At 41.0% G+C, this 18,801-nt stretch overlaps 2 protein-coding genes across 3 annotated transcripts; both read left to right on the forward strand.

The window, feature by feature from the left end:
- Window positions 1-6,212: 6,212 nt before the first annotated feature.
- On the forward strand, window positions 6,213-7,340 carry npy7r (neuropeptide Y receptor Y7). The gene has a single exon (XM_061233983.1). The coding sequence runs from the start codon at window positions 6,213-6,215 to the stop codon at window positions 7,338-7,340; it is 1,128 nt and encodes a 375-aa protein (XP_061089967.1).
- A 4,951-nt stretch (window positions 7,341-12,291) lies between these two features.
- On the forward strand, window positions 12,292-17,892 carry prelid1a (PRELI domain containing 1a). 2 transcript variants are annotated; one of them, XM_061235030.1, is made up of 6 exons: window positions 12,292-12,449; window positions 14,081-14,202; window positions 15,018-15,243; window positions 16,151-16,264; window positions 16,665-16,743; window positions 16,945-17,892. In XM_061235030.1, the coding sequence occupies exons 2-6, from the start codon at window positions 14,111-14,113 to the stop codon at window positions 17,073-17,075; spliced, it is 642 nt and encodes a 213-aa protein (XP_061091014.1). In that variant the 5' UTR covers window positions 12,292-12,449; window positions 14,081-14,110; the 3' UTR covers window positions 17,076-17,892. The 2 variants fall into 2 exon arrangements, with proteins under 2 accessions (XP_061091014.1, XP_061091013.1); XM_061235029.1 differs by having other exon boundaries at window positions 12,296-12,470.
- The last annotated feature ends 909 nt before the right edge of the window (window positions 17,893-18,801 follow it).

An 18,801-nucleotide genomic window follows, 5' to 3' on the forward strand; every position in this document is an offset into this window, starting at 1 on the left:
AATTTCCATTAAAATTATGAAAAAGAATCAAAAGTTAATTTCAACCCACTGTAGTCCTCGCAGAGGGTCGATCTGATGAATAGCAGTGTTACTGTATAAGACCCGGGTCCATTTTCATGAATAATCTAAAGTAGGGAGAGCTGAACTCTCAAAAAAACCAATCCAAGATCGCTGTTCCTACTCCGAAATGCTTTTCAGATATGGGCAGAGAGTGCTGTTCTGGAGTGCATATGCGCCTATTTCCCATCTCTGTGCACTGAGGCAGAAAAATAAGAGCACACATTTGCACATGCACTTTACATAGAGGAGTGAGAATGACAATGTGTGATTACAGTAGTGTAGATGCTAATTCAGAATCAGAGAGTGGAACTGAATGATCGAATGTCAGACTCCAAATTCATAATTTTTGCACAATACATTGCAGTCCGTAAGTATTTGGACAGTACAATTTTGTTCTTTGTTTTTTGCTCAGTACTCCAGCCCATTAGCACAGGTTGGACAGATGTTTTATTATGGTGAGAAATTTATTTTTTATTATGGTTTTGGGCATCAACTGCATAGGTCGTCCCTGGTCTACCAGCCCCACTGCGATTACTGAGCTTACCAGTGCTCTCTTTCTTCTTAATGATGTTTCAAACTATTGATTTATTTATCTATGGCAAGCCGATTGTTTGGCCTGTGTAACTGATTGTTTTTCTTATTTCTCAGCCTCATAATGGCCTCCTTGACTGTCATTGGCACAAATCTGGTCATTATGTTGACAAATGCAATAAGAGACTCCAAGGGCAATCAAAAGCCTAGAATCGAGACTAGATTATATTACATAATAGGCATTTGGCAGATTCTCTTATCCAGAGCGACATACAACAAAGTGCATACCATAACGAGGGACAAGTGCGCTGAAAGACCCTAGAGGGAAGTAGAGTTTCAAGTGCTAGGAATACAACAAAGATAAGGACTTTGGCCATGTAGATTAATCTGACAATGGGTTATATCTAAAAAAAAATAAAAAAAATAAAAACGTTTTTATACAACACAGCATGAAAGAATGATATGCACTTACTGTATGCAGGAACAACAATAAACAGCCAAGTCTGGTAATAGTCTGGTAATAATGAGACATATTCTTCCAGTAAAAATGGTAGATACTGAATGCTTTCTTATACCTGCACTAACGAAGCGATTGAATACACCAGATTAATCAGAAAGAGCTGAGAAGCCAACTGTCCAATCACGTTTGGAGGGATGGAGGGATTTTGTGTAAAAACGGATGCCATTCATACATGGATTGCCCAATATGAATGTGAATAGCCTCAATTTAAAGGCGACAGTGTGCACCTCATACTCATTGTTTCATTTCAAATCCAATGTGCTGGAGTACAGAGCTAAAATGACATAAATTGTACCACTGTCCACTTACAGTACAGACTGCACTGTAAATACCCAGTATAAAAAATGAAGCGGACGGTCACTGGCATTTGTATGAATGATGTCATACGTCAGCGGTAATCAGCTTATGCTCTTACGGAGGTACAGTTTGCTTCCATTTCTGCTAGGGGGGTAGCATGCAAAGCTCACAACTGATCTGCATATTGTGCAAAATTTTTGCTTGTGAAAGAAAAAGACATACACATGAAAGCGTCAGAAACTAATTACAAGTAGGGGTGGGACAAAATATCGTGACACAATATATCGCAAAAGGAAAACGTGACAATATGGATTGGTGAGCTTAAAAACAATAAAACGACAAAATTCACATTAACCACATATTTTCAAATCGGCCAAAGGACAAACTACTTTACGTCAACCATTTGCAACACCTTTCCTACAATCAAGTAAACGAGTAAAGGAAATCAGCAAATGCATAGGAGTTTATACGACTCATAACCTAAGGTCGTTTTCAGTTGTTGAGAACAAAGGATTTCAGAAGCTAATTAACACTTCCAGTAATAATGTTGTGTCAGCCCTTTACAGTAATACGAAACAAAATGTGACTCAGATTGAATGCTCGCTATGGACCGACGGCTGGACCTCCCGAGCCACCCAGTCCTGCATCACAATCGCAACCCACCCCATAAATGATGACTGGAAAATGGAAATCTTTGTATTTCAAACCCGTCCACTATTCGTCTCTCATACCGCAGCGAACATCGGGAAAGTGCTGAAATCGGCTGTTTAAGAATGGATGCTGGAAAAGCCGTGTCATACCACTGCTGTTACAGGCAATGCAAGGAATATGCACATAGCCGTGAGTGAAAGTGGGTTTGGACCACATATCAAGTGTTTAACATGAAGTTCCGATGAAGACAATAGAGAATTCAACAAGATTACTTTAAATCTTAATCCAGAGGCAAAAAAATGTACTAGGTGGACAATGTTTACACAAAGTATACTTCTTCACAAAGGTACATTTCTTGCCTCAGGAATTAACAAGTAATCTTATTCAATTATACATTGTCTTAATCTGAATTATTTTTTTTTATATTGTGACCATATCGTATCGTGAAACCAATGGCGTGTATCGAGTTGAGTGTATCGTCCCACCCATAATTAGACGCGACACAAGCGGCATGTATGGGATCATTACACAGGAGGATTATTAACCACGGGGGCTTGGAGGCAATGTGCTCCATATTGGCAATGTGGGCATTCTGTCTTCGGTTATGACAGAAAGAACTCCATTTAAAATGGAATCCAGGCATTTGAACTGAGCCTGCGCAGTAAAGAGCTATGCAAACAAACAAATAAACAAACACACATGCACACACAAACCCACAGATACGCTGACATGCGTATACTCACCCACTCACACAAGTACAGCATAGACATGCACGCACGCACACTCATCCATATGCATGCACATACATCCACACACATAGACAAAGCAGGTGTGGCTCTGGGCCTTACTCAGCCAAAGACATTACACTTGAGGCACGTGCTCAAGGTGCTTTTCTCTGCTTTCTGCAATTCCAGATTAGAGGTAATCCTCATGTGTGATTCGTAGGGGAGTTATGGCCTTATGAAAGAGCCACCGTAACTGAAAAGGCACGATTGCAGCTTAAGGCATGGCTGCGGGGTCTCCACGACTACAGGTGGGATCAGGTGATCAATTTAGACTGGCTCGCTGGCTCTGTGATCTGGCTCTCGTCAGTTAATGTGACAGTGTATGGTGTTCGGAGTGTTCCCTTCGCGGATCAGGTTTCAATCGATCTCTTCGCTGTGCCCATTTTATAATACCTAAAGAGCTCATTAACCTTCACAATATTTTGTGGTAATCCAATTTCTTAGCGCTTTTGCTGTGTTACATTTAACCCGACAGCAGCCATGTGTTGTCAAGGCAACCTGTTATCTGACTTTTGCACTTCAGAGTTAATGAGGCAGTGTATCTGTAGCCAATGGGTTCATGCAGTGCTCTCACATGTCAATACATCTTTTTTTCTGCTTTTTTAAACATGTAGAAATGGTCTTCTCATCTAGCCATCTAATTCTTTCTCCTTTACCAAACGCTTGGTCTCCATAACTGTCACAATCATGCAACACTTCATCAATAATCAATTTGGCATTGCTCAAATATTGCTGTGTGTGAGAAAGGGCTGGGTTGCATGAAAACTGTCAGGGCTGTATTGTAATGGCACTGTTCTGTGCAATACAACAGGACCAGGTTGTCTGTGTCAAGCATGATTTCATTCCAATACTGCCTAATGTAATATCAGGGACTGCAAATTTCCCCCGCATCATTGCCATTTCATTGATATTCATATTGAACAGTGTCGGACAAAAACTGCCGACCTGCCTCTCTCCACTCCCCCTTGTGGATAATTACATCCCTCCACTGATAGTTTTGACATTGTTAGCGTAGGTGCCATATATGCTGTCTGTCCTCCCATTTATCCACTTTAATAATTCCAACTGCCAAGTTATGTCAAAGGCCTTTATAAAGCCAACAAAGAAAAATAATTGTTCATAATTAGCTGGAATATGTTTCTTGAAAAGGGTATGTAACTTTCTCTCTCAGAACAGTAATGTACAACTTAGAACAGTAATGTAAACTTTCTCCATGCTGAGCTGTGGCTGGCTTTACATTTTTCCATTTATTACTGAACCATTAGTGAATGAAAAAGAAAGAAATAAGCAAGGAAGATGCAGAGTATAGGTTATAAACATTGCACAGTATAGCTATTAACTTTTAATTAAAACCTCAAAGTTTAAAGCTCCTGCAAAATCATAATTTTTCTTTCATTGAAAGTTTCACATCATGAATCTATACATGCTTTTTCCAAATGGAAATTAAATTATCTTTTTTATGTGAAGAGGGTGAGTGGATCCACAGCTGATTGGTGCATCTGCATCTGAATGGTTTCACAAACGATGTAAATGTTACAATGTAATTAGCCATTTTTTAGTATAAGACTAACAACCCATTGTATATATGTGTATGTCCATGAATATCAAGGAAAAAAATATTTTGACTGACAACTGTTCCTTTTCTAGATTGTATTGCACATTCACTCTCTGGATAAAGAACATATGCAGACAAAAACAGGTAGCTCGGTTCAGTGGAGGGTGTGGGCGGTTGGTGAACATCGAGCCATTTACACTTTTGTGACTGATGTTTGGCGGAGACAGTATTAATGTATTAATGACAGTCCGCTGTCATTTTTCAAGGCTGAGAGGCATGGAACCAGCGGCAGTATAGCGAGACCACATCACTTCTTCTTTGTGTGAGAGGAATTCTATAGGTCAGAGAAAAAACTAATATGAATCATACATGAACACATAATAGACCAAAATGAGAAATACACTGATAAAAAGTTAAATATATGGTGGTCTGTAGAGAATGGTACCTTGTCGTGCAGGCTTTGGGTCTGGAGACATGTCACGTGGAGAGGAAGATAAAGAGTAAATAGAAATGGAGAGGAAGGTGAAGTGGTAAGATGTCCTTTGAAGTGGACAGGAGGATGCAGATGTCTCGGGCTTCTCCAGGAGTGGTGCCCATTTGTTATTGAAAAAGTTCAATGCCATTTTCCCCAGTCATGTATTTCCAGTTATGTAAGTAGACAAAACAGATCAGTTATGCTCTGGAAACAAGAATACAGAGAAACCCATCTGTCAATTCGCAGGGACACACACACACACACACACACACACACACATTCACAGGCCTGCACACACACACACACACACACACACACAAACACACACACACCGTGAAAGCTGGATTGTTTTCTGCTCAAACTAGCATGAGTCTACAAATTCAAATAATTGCAGTAATTTCAGCAATACAATTATGACTGAATGAATGTGTGTTTATTGAAAAAAATGTGCAGACATTGTTTTGATGAAATATTGAACCAGACGAGTGGGTGGATGAAACAATAATTCAGTGGAAATAATATCTTTCTCCCCTTTTATCCCTTGCATGAATTTTATTTGTGAACTTCATTTAGAATTGTCATTTGACTGATTTCATATTGAGATCCCATCTTTTGCAAACGTTTTATATATGAAATAATAGCTAGGAGGGAATGTCCTGTGTGAAAGTTTTTTCCTGTGTGAAAAACTTAGAAGCACCAAATTTCAATGTATATGAAAAATGCCATTGTAAATTACTTTTATTGAGTTAATTCAACTCTTAAAAGCATACTATGCAGGATTCTCACCTTGAAAATATTAAAAAACAAACATGCTCAGTCATGACACTATGGCAACCTGTGTCTGTGTTGACTTCTGCCTAATACCATGCTTTTCTACTCGTATTTGTTATTCTAAAAACTCCTTGGCCCTTTTCTGGGTGTGGAAAGCAACTACTAAAGCTAATGTTATACAAATGATATTAGACCGTGGTTTCTCAGCTCATGCCTACCGTGGCACAAGGTCATCTGCAACGGTTGAGAATGAGACATATATGTTCTTTGTGTACAAACACAGGAGCAAGGCAAGGAAAGGAATTTCAGCCTAGTCTGCCTTCAGGGTTTATGTGTCCTAAAGGGACACAGTGGGATAACATGTACTCTTATGAGATTTAATACTGAATAGTTTGCTGTGCACTTATGGGGATCCCTAATGTTTTTTTATTTCTATGAAATACTTGACAGCTTAGGAATATACTATTGTCAATGAGATAATGCAAGTGCAGCAATTTATGCATTTGCTTTGTTTATTTGATTTATTATTCAGGGCCTTGGCCTGACCTTGCACCCGTCTCCGTGACGATGGGCCCTTCAGACACCTCCAACTGCTCAGAGGAAGCCACGCCCATCAGGAGGGAAATGTCTGGCTGGCCCCAGGGGAGCCTGGGTAAGGATGACATCACGGACATGCACAGGCCCAGCTTCGTCAGCGACTTCACCAAGCAGCTGGGTGTGCAGGTGCCGCTGATTATCGCCTACTCGTTGATCATCCTCCTGGGGCTGGTTGGAAACTCACTGGTCATCTACATGATCGTGTGCTATCGCAACATGCGCACCGTCACCAACTACTTCATCGCCAACCTGGCACTGGCGGACCTGATGGTGGACAGCCTGTGCCTGCCCTTCACGCTAGTGTACACCCTGCTGGACGAGTGGAAGTTCGGAGCCGTGCTCTGCCACCTGGTGCCCTTCGCCCAGGCCCTGAGCGTGCACGTGTCCATCCTGACGCTGACCGTCATCGCCCTGGAGCGCCACCGCTGCATCGTCTTCCACCTGGGCCGGAGGCTGTCGCAGAGGGCCTGCTTCGCCATCATCAGCGTCACCTGGGCGGCGGGCGCGGTTCTGGCCGGGCCCCTGGCTATCTTCCGCGAGTACCGCTACGTGGAGATCCCCGCCATCGACCTCCACATCGCCGTCTGCTCCGAGAAGTGGCCCCATGCCAGCGACGGCGTCATCTACAGCCTGTCCATGCTACTGCTGCAGTACGTGCTCCCGCTGGGGGTCATCAGCTACGCCTACGTCCGCATCTGGGTCAAGCTCAAGAACCACGTCAGCCCCTGCAGCCGCAGCGACAGCCTCCACCGTCGACGGAAGACCACCAAGATGCTGGCCCTGGTGGTGGTGGTGTTCGTCGTGTGCTGGCTGCCCTTCTACGCCTTCCAGCTGGCCAGCGACCTGGACCTGTTGGTGAAGCTGAAGGAGTACAAGCTCCTGTACACACTGTTCCACATCGTGGCCATGTGCTCCACCTTCGCCAACCCGCTGCTCTACGGCTGGATGAACAAGAACTACAGGAACGGCTTCCTCATGTTCTTCCGCTGCAAGCACAAGCCCGAGACCATCCACCCCGAGGGGTCCTTCCGCACCCGCTCGCACCGCGCCCTCGCCCTCAACGGCCCGACCACTGGACACCCCCGGACCGCCGTCTGAACTGCGTCTGTCTATCTGTCTGTCCACAGGGGGGCATAAAGAGGGCCGCATTCTGGAGTGGGCGACGTTTAACCGCTGACTCTTCTACGCTACTGTTGGATGTGTCAAAGTTGATTCATGATTACGTTTTTATTCAACCGCTTGGTCACCAGCTCCTTTCCGATTTGCAGCAAAGTTTCCAGCTTTCTGGAAAACAGGGAGCGGGTTGGATTTGCACAGCAGATCAGCTGAGTGATGAATACATGGGCAGATTGAGAATCTGACATAGTTAACACACCTACTTTAGATAAGAGATGTGAGCTCTCTGATGACCACAGTGCACCAGGGCCTCGGTTCAAAGCCTCCTCCAAAAGACGAGCATCTCTTGCAGCTGTGTGTATCCAGGCTTTTCTGCTTTCCACAGAGGAATGACTGCCCCCTACTGGCCCGCTATCATTATGTCCAGCAGCAACCTGGTTTCTCCAGGAGCTGAAATCAGGCACTTAACACTTGATTTCACTTTAAGTCTGGCACAGTTATGTGTGAAAAATGAGACGTGATGTTCTTTGGCCCTTTGGTGACCGTCCTGCATACTGGAACACCATTTACTAAAGAAGAGCTCATCCGGGAGTCCAGGGGATGACCAACTGGAATTATCATACATAATTATGACTGAATTATTCCACTGTATTATGACTGGTATTCATCCCTGACATTATGGCTGAATAATCCCATTGTATTATGACTGGAATTATTCAACCGTGTCTCCCTAGAGTAAAGATAATGAGAAATTCTCCTCTTAAAGCTCCAGCCATCACAATTTCATACCACATTCTGTGGGTCGTTGTATAATAATTCTATGCTGAATTATCCAGGCCTTGTTTTGGGGTCTATTGGGGTCTATTAGTAACACAGTAACACAGACCACTGCGTGTCAATGAAAAAAAGGCCTGACTTCAGCTTTTTTCCGTTTTATGTTGTTCACAGTTTGAAATAACTCTGCAGTGTTAACATTTGAGTGTTTTTTGTGTGTTTTTATTCTGTTGGCTGGTGAGCCTGTTTGTTAAATTGCAGAGGAAGTGAAGTTTGCTGGATGATAGAATGTCTGCCTACACTGTCTTCTCTCTGCCATCCTGGATTTTGGAAGCAGTTGAAATTAATGAGTTGGAGGCTGACCTTTTGGGTTAAGTCACATTTGAGAAGTCTGGCAATGATTCCAAATGTTGAACAGCTATTTGAGCTTGTCGTCTCTGTCTGCTAACCTGTCTCAGAATGGATGAGTCTTTTTGCCAGGGTTTCTTTGTTTTCAGGAAAAAAAGAAAAAAAACAGCTGGGAATAAGAACACAGAAGTCAGACAAGAACAATTATCACTAAAGTTTTTGCGGCTTTGGTGAATAACATTCATATATTCAAGATAGACACCATCCAAGCCCTATTGCACAATGTCACAATAAAAACACAGTATTCACACAGTACATGAAAAAGTAATTCAGAACTCATTAGAAAACTGATTTCCACAGTGGAGCTTAAACAATCTTGAAATTTTCTTGAGGTCCAAAAAAGCATCCAAATATTCCTTTTGACTTTCCTTGTATATTTATTATATACTGTATGAATAATGGAATGAAAATTCAACCAATATCAGAATTTCTTTAAATAACTGGAACGTCCATATTTGTAGGCACCCTATCTCTCTCACTCTAACTGACTGAAATACACATCACGTTGAAGGTGGAAGCTGTCTCACTTGCTACAAAGGTTTCTATGATACAGTATGGCAGTGTTCTTTCACAAGAACACAATTATGTTATGTTCGCTCAGATGAAGCCAAACTTCAGAACCAACCAGAATATTTTATTATTTTTCATGAAATGGAATTCTCCCCCTTCAGCTTCAATAGCTTGATAAATGTTATTATAATAAGTAATTACTTTACCTCTGCTGCATTTAAAGTTCAGCTGCTTCAAAATCATTGTATCTGTCAAGCTATCCAGCCTTTGACTGTGGAATATTATATAAGAATTTAGAGGTAAAAATGACAATCCACCCACATCCAGCTGAAGAAGGTGGAGTGGAAAATTGGATAATTGCTTCCGAAAGGATCACGCTGTTACTTACTGTGTCAATATGCTTCTCAAAATATGGATGTAGCTCACTCTGGAGCTAATGGTGTGAGGCACAGGTAGGTTACTGGGGCCATGAGGCTTTCCAGGGTATTGCCCTACTACTGGTGTTACTCAATACAGGTCAGCACTGACCAATATTGAAGTAGCTGATGAACCAGTTAATTCTCATTACCTGGTTTGTGAGCGTGTGTGTACATGTATGAATACATGCATTTTTTCTATAAGAACAGGACATCCTCATAACCTTCATCAACTTACCTGTTCCCACCGAATTACCAAGTAAAGCCTTGATCATTTACATGTATATGCATGCTTACTTAAGAATGGACATTGAGCATACTCCAGTACTAATTATGCATAGGCCTTGAACATGTCATAACATGTACAGTTTGTGTATGTTATAACATGAGTGTGCTCATAATTTCCATGAGTACCATAAGTACCATAATTTAATGTATTTTGGAAGTCCAACTGGATGTAAGTCTGCTTATCTCTTTTTGAGAAATCAGGGAGATTATGTGTTAATATATTTTACATTCAACTTGACCTTTTTAAGTTATCTACATGTTTTTATAGGTGATATAAAGATATTTTATGCTTGTTGGACAGTGTTATACATTTTTTATTTTCTCACCTCAATATGGGTGGTCTTTCAAGTGGCCTAGTGGACCAATTGTGTTTGTTATTTTATTGTTTTTAATATAATTTAAAAAACTGTTGATACATAGAAATATCAGAAATCTGTGAAAACTGAAATCTGTTGTGCAGTTCTGTATAAAAACTTGTTCCCCTTGTTTTGACTACTGTTGCTTTTTTAAAACAAATTCTTATCTCAAGATCTTCAACATCAGCTATTTGCATGACACTAAATGTTTCCTCTCTTAGAACTCCAAAATGCACAAATGTTGACAATTACTTAACTCTGAACACTACTGTTCCAACATGGCCATGCAGAGTTGTCAAAACAAATGCAGTACTGACAAATTATGGAAACACTATGCTTAAAGAATACATTTAGCCCTCTTAAAACTTTTATCCACGCCCTTTCTTTTGTTCCTGCTTCTCAGAGCCATTTTCAAATATATGTGGAATAGTTATCTTGTTTTGAAATAAAATATACAACAAATGGTTTCTTTGCATGAATACTATCATTTTATGAAGAAAAATACTGGGCAACGAAATACAGGTTCAAGCTGATTTTGACTGCTGGATTATGTACGTATGAACTAATACATATAGGAAGGTATGACTTGCTGAAGACAAATGCTAATTATTTCTTAATTTTTTTAATGTTGATATTACGTTAATTACGCATTACATGTATTATACAAAAAAGAAATCATTGTAAAATATTGCAATAATTGTCTAAACCTGTTTATAGGTTAAATGCAATTTCCATAATTTCTGCCAGTACTGTAAATCAAGCTAGGCCCAATTTCTACAGTCCACCACCATGTGATGAATGCTATTAGGTATTACAATAACCAAAGCAGATTTTTATCATTTTGCCCTTGCACATTACAAAGAAGGGCACTGTAAAATACACCAGATAAGATTTTATTTGAGAAGTCAGAGAAGTACAGCATCCATTTTGTTCACATGTAGGCATATGTAGTGCATATAAATGATCCAGATAATATGTCTGAATTTTCCACTTATGGCTTTCAATTGCTGAGGTTAGTTTAATGTTGCAATCTGGCAGGTTTAACCAAATTCCAACTAGCATTCTCTTATCTTATCCAGGGATTTGACTGCAGTGGCCATTTACAGCCCGTTCCGATTACAAATCATGCGCCATTCGTATATTTCACACCGGATGATAGCATTGGCAACGAAACAGATGGGGAAAATGGTGGTGGGTTTCCTCAGTATTTCCCCAGTTCACCCCTCTGTAGGGAACAGGAGAAAACAGCCCGTCTATTTCCTGCAGTCAAATAGTGCCACCTAGGGGCCAATAAAAGGGTTACATGCTTCACTGCAGGAATCATTTTTATGGGTCAAAGATCTCAGTGACCACTTCGATTAGGTAATTACTCAATCTAATTACTCAATGCAAATAAATAAATAAATAAATAAATAAATAAATAAATAAATAAATAATAATAATAATAATAATAATAATAATAATAATAATAATAATAATAATAATAATAATAATAAAATAAATCATGTAGACATTGTTAAGAGTTAACAGCTTTTGTTCAGACCAAACATCAGAATGAGGAAGAAATTTGATCTAAGTGACTTTGACTGTGCAATTCTCAGACTGGTTCAAGCTGACAGGAAGACAGTAACTCATATAACTCCGCGTTACAACAGGTATGCAGAAGAGCATATCTGAACACACAGCAATGTAGAACCTTGAAGTGGTTAGGCTACAGCAGCAGACAACCAATAAGTCTAAAAAATAAGTATAATAAATACGTAATAAACTGAGTGTATGTGTACGCTGCAGTGCATTACACACAGCATTACAAACATGTCTTCTATAAGCGTGCACAGAGACCATCCCTTTATGACATCATTCATTAGAAATGGTGATTCATGTTTATGTTTTATTATGAATAATCGTTATTTAGATGGATAATGTCTGCTAAACATGATTGAATATTATTTTGTCATTTTGCAGAAATTTCCTATTTAAAAAAAAGAAAACACCTTTTCTATCCATAGTCTTGTAAGGAATAGAAGTCTCCCGTACAGTGGAACTTGTTTTTGCTTTTTTATCAGAAGGAAAATACAAGCAGCATCTTTGATCACAGATATTTTAGTATCAAAAGGGAAGTAGAGTAAAGGTCACGCTGTAGTACCTATGCTCGTGTTCATATCTATGGTAGATCCGGGTACGTCTGTAGCTGGTGGTGGTGACCATTGTGGTGACCCTTCCACTAGCACGTTTCGCATGGAGCAAGTCAGTCATACGGCAAGCTGACTAATGTTAGCTGCTGCTAGCTAAGAAGAAAATGCACCGAACTCACTAAACTCAATGTTGGAGCTGGCAGGGTAAGCGATTGGATAATGCAAGTAATTATGAATGTTTTTCATTTTAAATAAAGTTAGTGTATTTACGTGTTTTGATTAACTAGGTCAGATTATGCAATCTTTGGTGAATGAATTAACTTGCTGTGTGTGACGGTTATCTTCCCGTGTAGCTAGTATTGCAAAGTCAAAGATAAATCCTGTCTACGGGCTCGCCAGCTATCGGCAAAAGACTGTACCGTTACACAGTTTTGATAATTTGTCATGTTTCTAAATGTGTTTCCTCGTCTCCTTAGCACGGTAATGTGATCGCAGATAGCTTGGAACCACAACATTAGCTACGTTTCAAATCTGCGATTTATTCGTCGCTGTCAGTGTCAAGCTTAACCCCGAGTTATAGCCACCTAACGTGGTGTAGCTCGCTAGCCAAGGGACTCGTGTATGGGCCTCTAGAAGCAAGAACGAGCTCTAACGTTAGCTAGATCTCCTTTTCTGTCTAGTAGCTTGCTATATTCAATGGACTGACGCTAAGTTAAATGATCATTCCCTGTAATTTTTGCTATCTGCCGTCAACAAATAAAAATATTCTGAAAACAAAGCTATGTGGAAGGTAGCAGGATATTGCTAACATTAGCTCCATGGCTAACACCACTCATCTCTGAAACTAACCTTTGTAGCTAGCTAGCTAACGTTAGCTAAACTATTTTTAACTTTAGCGCTAGAGGAACATTAACATTTCATGGTCACGTTCAACAGCGGCCATATTTGGATATAATGATCGGGATTTCCCAATGTTCACAACATACTTGGTTCATACATAACTTTGTACCTTTCATTTTAAGCTAATTTGACGTCACATGGTGACAGTCATTACTTGGAAAGTAAAGTCATGTTAGATACATGAGTACCGTTACCTAGCTAACTGTTGCGTTCGCTATCTAGCCTAACGACTTTAGGACCTGATTCGATTGTGTACCACACAAATGCCCTTGAATGAACTGGTTAGTTTGAGCTAGATAAGAGTTAGCATTGCTCTGTCAGCATATTACTGGAGGTTTGAGAGAGAAGTTCATGGCCTCACCCGATAGCCGATCGGATTTATTTAATTGATGTTCTCCTCCAACTTTGCAAAAAATGATTTATCTTAATAAAAAATATCAGTTACCGTTAGATTGAATTGAGCACCATGGCTCTTGCAAAAGATTGCCTTGGAAACGGGGAAAACCGAGAGGAGTATTATCTTGAAGGATAAAATAGAATTCGTTAAGTTGGCAAAATGATTTTTTCTCACATTTCGAAATCTCCTTGCTAAAACTGAGTCTAAATATGCTAAATTATAGCCTTCTATTGCTTGGTGCTCTGAAAAGATATAATGTTGGATTAATCAAATATTTTATGGTGCCTGTGCATTCTTGTATGAGGCAATATGCGGTCAATGTATGAGCACTTTTCAGTGTAATGCTGCTGCAGTGTATTGCTGCCTGTTTAGTAATGTAATGCGTGTTGTTACTCATGTGGTAAGCATTTCATTTATCATACCAATTTGACTCATGGATAAACGTGCTGTAAATACATAATTGACAAACAAGGTTATGTATGGCCGTCTTGCAAGCATCGCTCTTGCCCCTGCTAAACCAGGTGTTTCCTTTCCAAAGGAGACTGCTTATGTCGGAATTGCGGGAACAATGGTGAAGTACTTCAGCTGCATTGGGTTTCTGAAGAGCTCTTGGGACCAAGTCTTCATTGCATTCTGGCAGAGGTACCCCAACCCATACAGGTAAATACCCCTTAGCTACCCCATCCTAAAAAGTTAAAGACTCAGTGGTGTTTTCAGCTCTGATCATGAGTGAGAAAAATCTGTGACCAGTTTAGACTTGAGAATTCTAGAGAGGAAATGCGAATTGCCGAGGTAACAAGAAAAACCAGCTGGACCAGTGTTGAGCTTCCCTACTCCAAGCAGTGTGTGAGCCATTTCAGAGTGCCAGGTTTGGTCAGAAATAATTTATCTATTTGTCCTTTCCTCATGTGCACTTTTTATTTTTGTACTATGAGTTTGTTTATTCATTAAATGTATATATTTGTTGTCCATCTCTTTATGCAATGTATGCCTGTCTTTTTTGGTTATGGCTCTATGGCCTTTTCCAACTGAGCTCAACAATTTTAATTTTTACTTTCAGACCAAAGACATAAAATATTCCCTCCCATTCTGACTGATGACCTCATGCATTTCAGTAACCATGTCCTGACTGATGACCTCATGCGTTTCAGTAACCATGTTCTGACTGATGACCTCATGTGTTTCAGTAACCATGTTCTGACTGATGACCTCATGCATTTCAGTAACCATGTTCTGACTGATGACCTCATGTGTTTCAGTAACCATGTTCTGACTGATGACCTCATGCGTCTCAGTAACCATGTTCTGACTGATGACCTCATGCGTTTCAGTAACCATGTTCTGACTGATGACCTCATGCGTTTCAGTAACCATGTTCTGACTGATGACCTCATGCGTTTCAGTAACCATATTCTGACTGATTACCTTGTGCGTTTCAGTAACCATCTTCTGACTGATGACCTCATATGTTTCAGTAACCATGTCCTGACGGAGGACATTGTGTTTCGGGAGGTGACCACGGACAACCGACTCATTTCCAGACGTCTGTTGACCAAAACGAGTCGGGCCCCCCGGTGGGCAGAGCGATACCTACCAGTACAGATGTCCCGCTGTGCCTACGTCATGGAAGACTCCATTGTGGACCCCCAAGCAAAGACCATGACCACTATGACCTGGAACATCAGCCACGCCCGCCTCATGGTCTGACTTTCCACCAACACTCATGAATCCAATAGGGGCTTTTCCTATCCCATGATCCTCAGATTCCCAAGGGGTATATTGCTGTTCTATGATCGCTTACTGTTATGCCTACATGAATAGAACATTTTCTAAAAATAGTTGATAAGTTTACATGTTCCAAGTTATAAGGCAATGAACATTTCTTGGGTTGAAAAGTAAATTTCCTTAAAAATTCAAGGCAAAAATGCTTTTGCCAGTGGTAATGGTGGCAAGCTTGTATGAAGTGTGTGTAATGTTAATATCAAGGACTGAATTTTATTTTGTTTTTTCACTCAAATTTGTTGTGCTTAATGACCATGAAAGTGTGTTCATTGATTAAGAGGAGGAACAGACATTTGACAATGGGATTAGAGGTGTTTTCTGAGTCAGTGTTGTGCATAATGGTAATGACTTAGTTTCAGTTTGTGTAGGGGCCAACCCAACCAGTGTATCTACTGACCCTGCACCACTCTCAGAAAGGGAACTGCACAAAGACACACATCCCATTTACAGTGTATTGCCTTACCTACAGGAACTGAAACGGCACTTCTAATTTGCTGTTGCATATGCCAACACTGTAACCATGGAGAGTTACACTGCAGTGATGCACTTCCTCTGGAATCTCCCAGTGCCATTTATAGATCTGAGCTGGGAAACAGGAGGCCTGTATGTAACGTTTTCTCAGGGCGCAGACCTGGCATTTGGGATATTTACGCCCCGATCCTGTGTAAGAGTGGTGTTTATAAATAGTTTAGGAAGTGCCTTTGATGTCTTTTAGCCCCTATCTGTGTTTCTGCAGGGTGTGTTAATGTCTCTCTTTGGAGTTGGTACTAGACTGGTGCAGGTACATTGTGTGTAAATGGCTTTGGTCTCTCTCTGTCCCCCCCAGTCTGTGGAGGAGCGGTGTGTATACAGGGTGAATCCGGAGAACGGCAGCTGGACACAGATAAAGAGGGAGGCCTGGATCTCTTCCAGTCTGTATGGCCTCTCCAGAGCCTTCCAGGTCAGCTGTTTCTCTGTAGACCTCCCCTTCTAACCCACGCTGCCTGACTCCCAGCCAAACCCAATACTGCTGCAGTTTATTAGCCATTTTATTCATGTGCCTTCGACATAACCCTTTACCAGGGCAAAGTGCAAATGTGCAGTGCGTTGCATGCTGTTGTTCAATACACAACTAATGTTATTATCTTTAAGGCTGAAGAATTATGACTTTAAGCCTAGCTTAACATCTGTATTATAAAAACTTTTAATTCCATTTTGGGGTGAAAATGATCGATTTTTAGTGAAGCTGTCTTGATTAATACCCCTATCGATTTACTGTGAAAGCAACAATCGTGTAGCAAGGGCTGTAAGCCCGCACTGTTATGATGGCAGTTATACATTCAGTTTGTTTTATCCTGCAGGAGTTTGGCCTAGCAAGGTTTAAGAGCAGCGTTACAAAGACAATGAAAGGCTTTGAATACGTCCTGGCCAAAATGCAAGGTAAGATAATGGTATTTTATCACTGGAGTAATCTGTGCAACTGAGTGCAAAAAACATTCAGTTAATCTGTGTATGCTGCTCTCACATTAAACTTTCCATAGTTCTTCTGTGTCAGGCAGCGTCCCTTAACTGGGTGTTAAGTGTTGAGTCTTCATACGCTCGTATAACCGGATGTACATGTTGTTTAATCACGTATTCCAGGGGAGACCCCCTCCAGGACCCTGGCGGAGACGGCTAAGGAGGCGAAGGAGAAAGCTCGGGAAACCGCACTGGCGGCCACGGAGAAGGCCAAAGGCCTGGCCTCCCAGGCTCAGAAGAAGCAGTTCGTGTGAGGCTTGGAGGGGCGAGAGGCGGTGGTCACAAAGCTCAGACCCAACATCCACGTTGCAGCTCCTACCCCCCACCCCGCCCTGCAGGCTCCAGCCCTGGGAGCAACCCCCCTGTCTCCAAACTCCGGCTCCCCCCCCACTCTCCCCTCCGGTGCCTGGAATCTCACCACCTCGCCCCATACCATTCCTTCACGCACAGAACGTGCTGCAGCTGAATCTCACGGAATAATTTCCTTAGTATGCCGGTACCTCTCTGCAGCACATAGCCAGCTAGCACTCAATGGCCCAACAACAGTACTTGATTTATCTAAACCATATGTTTAAGAGTTAAATTGTAAATACTGCTTTTATTTGTTTGCCGTATGCTTGCATCCGTACTTAATTACTTGAACCCCGCACTTCAAATGCTTGACTAGATAATTTCACAAACCTTCTCCTTGTTTCTTTTCCTGTTACAAAATTGTAAATTCATTGCTTCAAATTGAAGTTATTAGTGTGACCTTTGGTCCACTTTATTTGCACTCATAGCCTGTAAGACCTGATGTGTGGACCTTGAACCATCGTAAGGGTGTGTCGAACGCAGCTGTACTCTTTAGAAACGTTGATGGACTTTGATCACTGGATCGCAGTCCATGGGGATGCCTCAATGTTTTATTACAGAAAGTGGTCAAAATTTACAATTATTTACTGTATTTGTAACTGCTTCATGAATATGGAAAGATTAAAAAAAGGAAAAGGATTTGGAAGTTGTAAAGTTAAAGTGTAAAAAATTTGTACACGTTACCAATCAGTTTAACAATAAACCAGTTTTCTATCAAAATAGTGTCTTGTTCCTGGTTTGCTAATTCTGCTTAACACTTTGAAGAGTAGGTTTCTTTGCAATGTCTTTTCAAGTCAGTTCTAGAACTCAATTGCTGTCAATTCCCAGGAGTTGTAGTAGTAATTGTTATATCAGCATTAGCATGTTCAGTTGATAACATTGTAATTGCAAATTTGTGATCTTGCACCATAAAGGGTTAAATCCTATCAGTATGCTGCTATTGGATTAATTCCCTTAGATTTATGGTATAAAAAAGTGGATGGTGTGCATGTTCATGTGATGTTTGTGAAAATTCATATTTGGAGAATATTTTTTCTTGTCAGAAAGTCCAGTCACTCCCATGCTGCAATGCTCCTCCCAACTTCCAGTGAAGTGACATGATTTGGAGGAGAGTATGTTTGTCTAGGCTCTCGTACTACATACTAAGCTTGCAATGGTACTACTGCTTAATTTCACACCGTAGTCAACAAGTGAAGCTCCCACAGACATGAGTCTGAGGAAGACTGTTCATGTGCAATTGAACAAATGAACTGCGAGTGTGTGAGATCAATTGGACAGTGGGGGTTGCTGGTGATGCGCAATGAGATGTCGTCATCCTGGCTGGCTGAAGAACTCCCTGGGAGATGCAAGCACCAATTGTATGTTGCCCTGTGCGGCTAATGGGCCACCAGTTGGCACTGGCACGGGTCCAGTTTTTATATAAGACTGCAGGGTTTGTCCATACATTAGACCAGGGATACTCAATCTTACCCACAAGGGCTGGACTGTGGGTGCAAGCTTTTGTTCCAACCAAGCCGTTACACACCTAATTGTACTAAATCAACCATTCAAATTGCTAAGAACCTTGATTAGTTGAATGTGTGTAACCGCTTGGTTGGAAGAAAAGCCCACATTGGCCATTTCTGGGTA

This window comes from Conger conger, chromosome 3, assembly GCF_963514075.1.
Source record: "Conger conger chromosome 3, fConCon1.1, whole genome shotgun sequence".
Lineage (NCBI taxonomy): Eukaryota > Metazoa > Chordata > Actinopteri > Anguilliformes > Congridae > Conger > Conger conger.

Excerpts from the sequence above, each read along its gene's own strand:
- prelid1a (XM_061235029.1), top strand. Across the intron at positions 14,203-15,017 it reads AGGTACCCCAACCCATACAG|TAACCATGTCCTGACGGAGG; the intron begins GTAAATACCCCT and ends CATATGTTTCAG. Across the intron at positions 16,744-16,944 it reads CGTCCTGGCCAAAATGCAAG|GGGAGACCCCCTCCAGGACC; the intron begins GTAAGATAATGG and ends CACGTATTCCAG.
- npy7r (XM_061233983.1), top strand. The coding sequence starts at position 6,213 with ATGGGCCCTTCAGACACCTCCAACTGCTCAGAGGAAGCCACGCCCATC.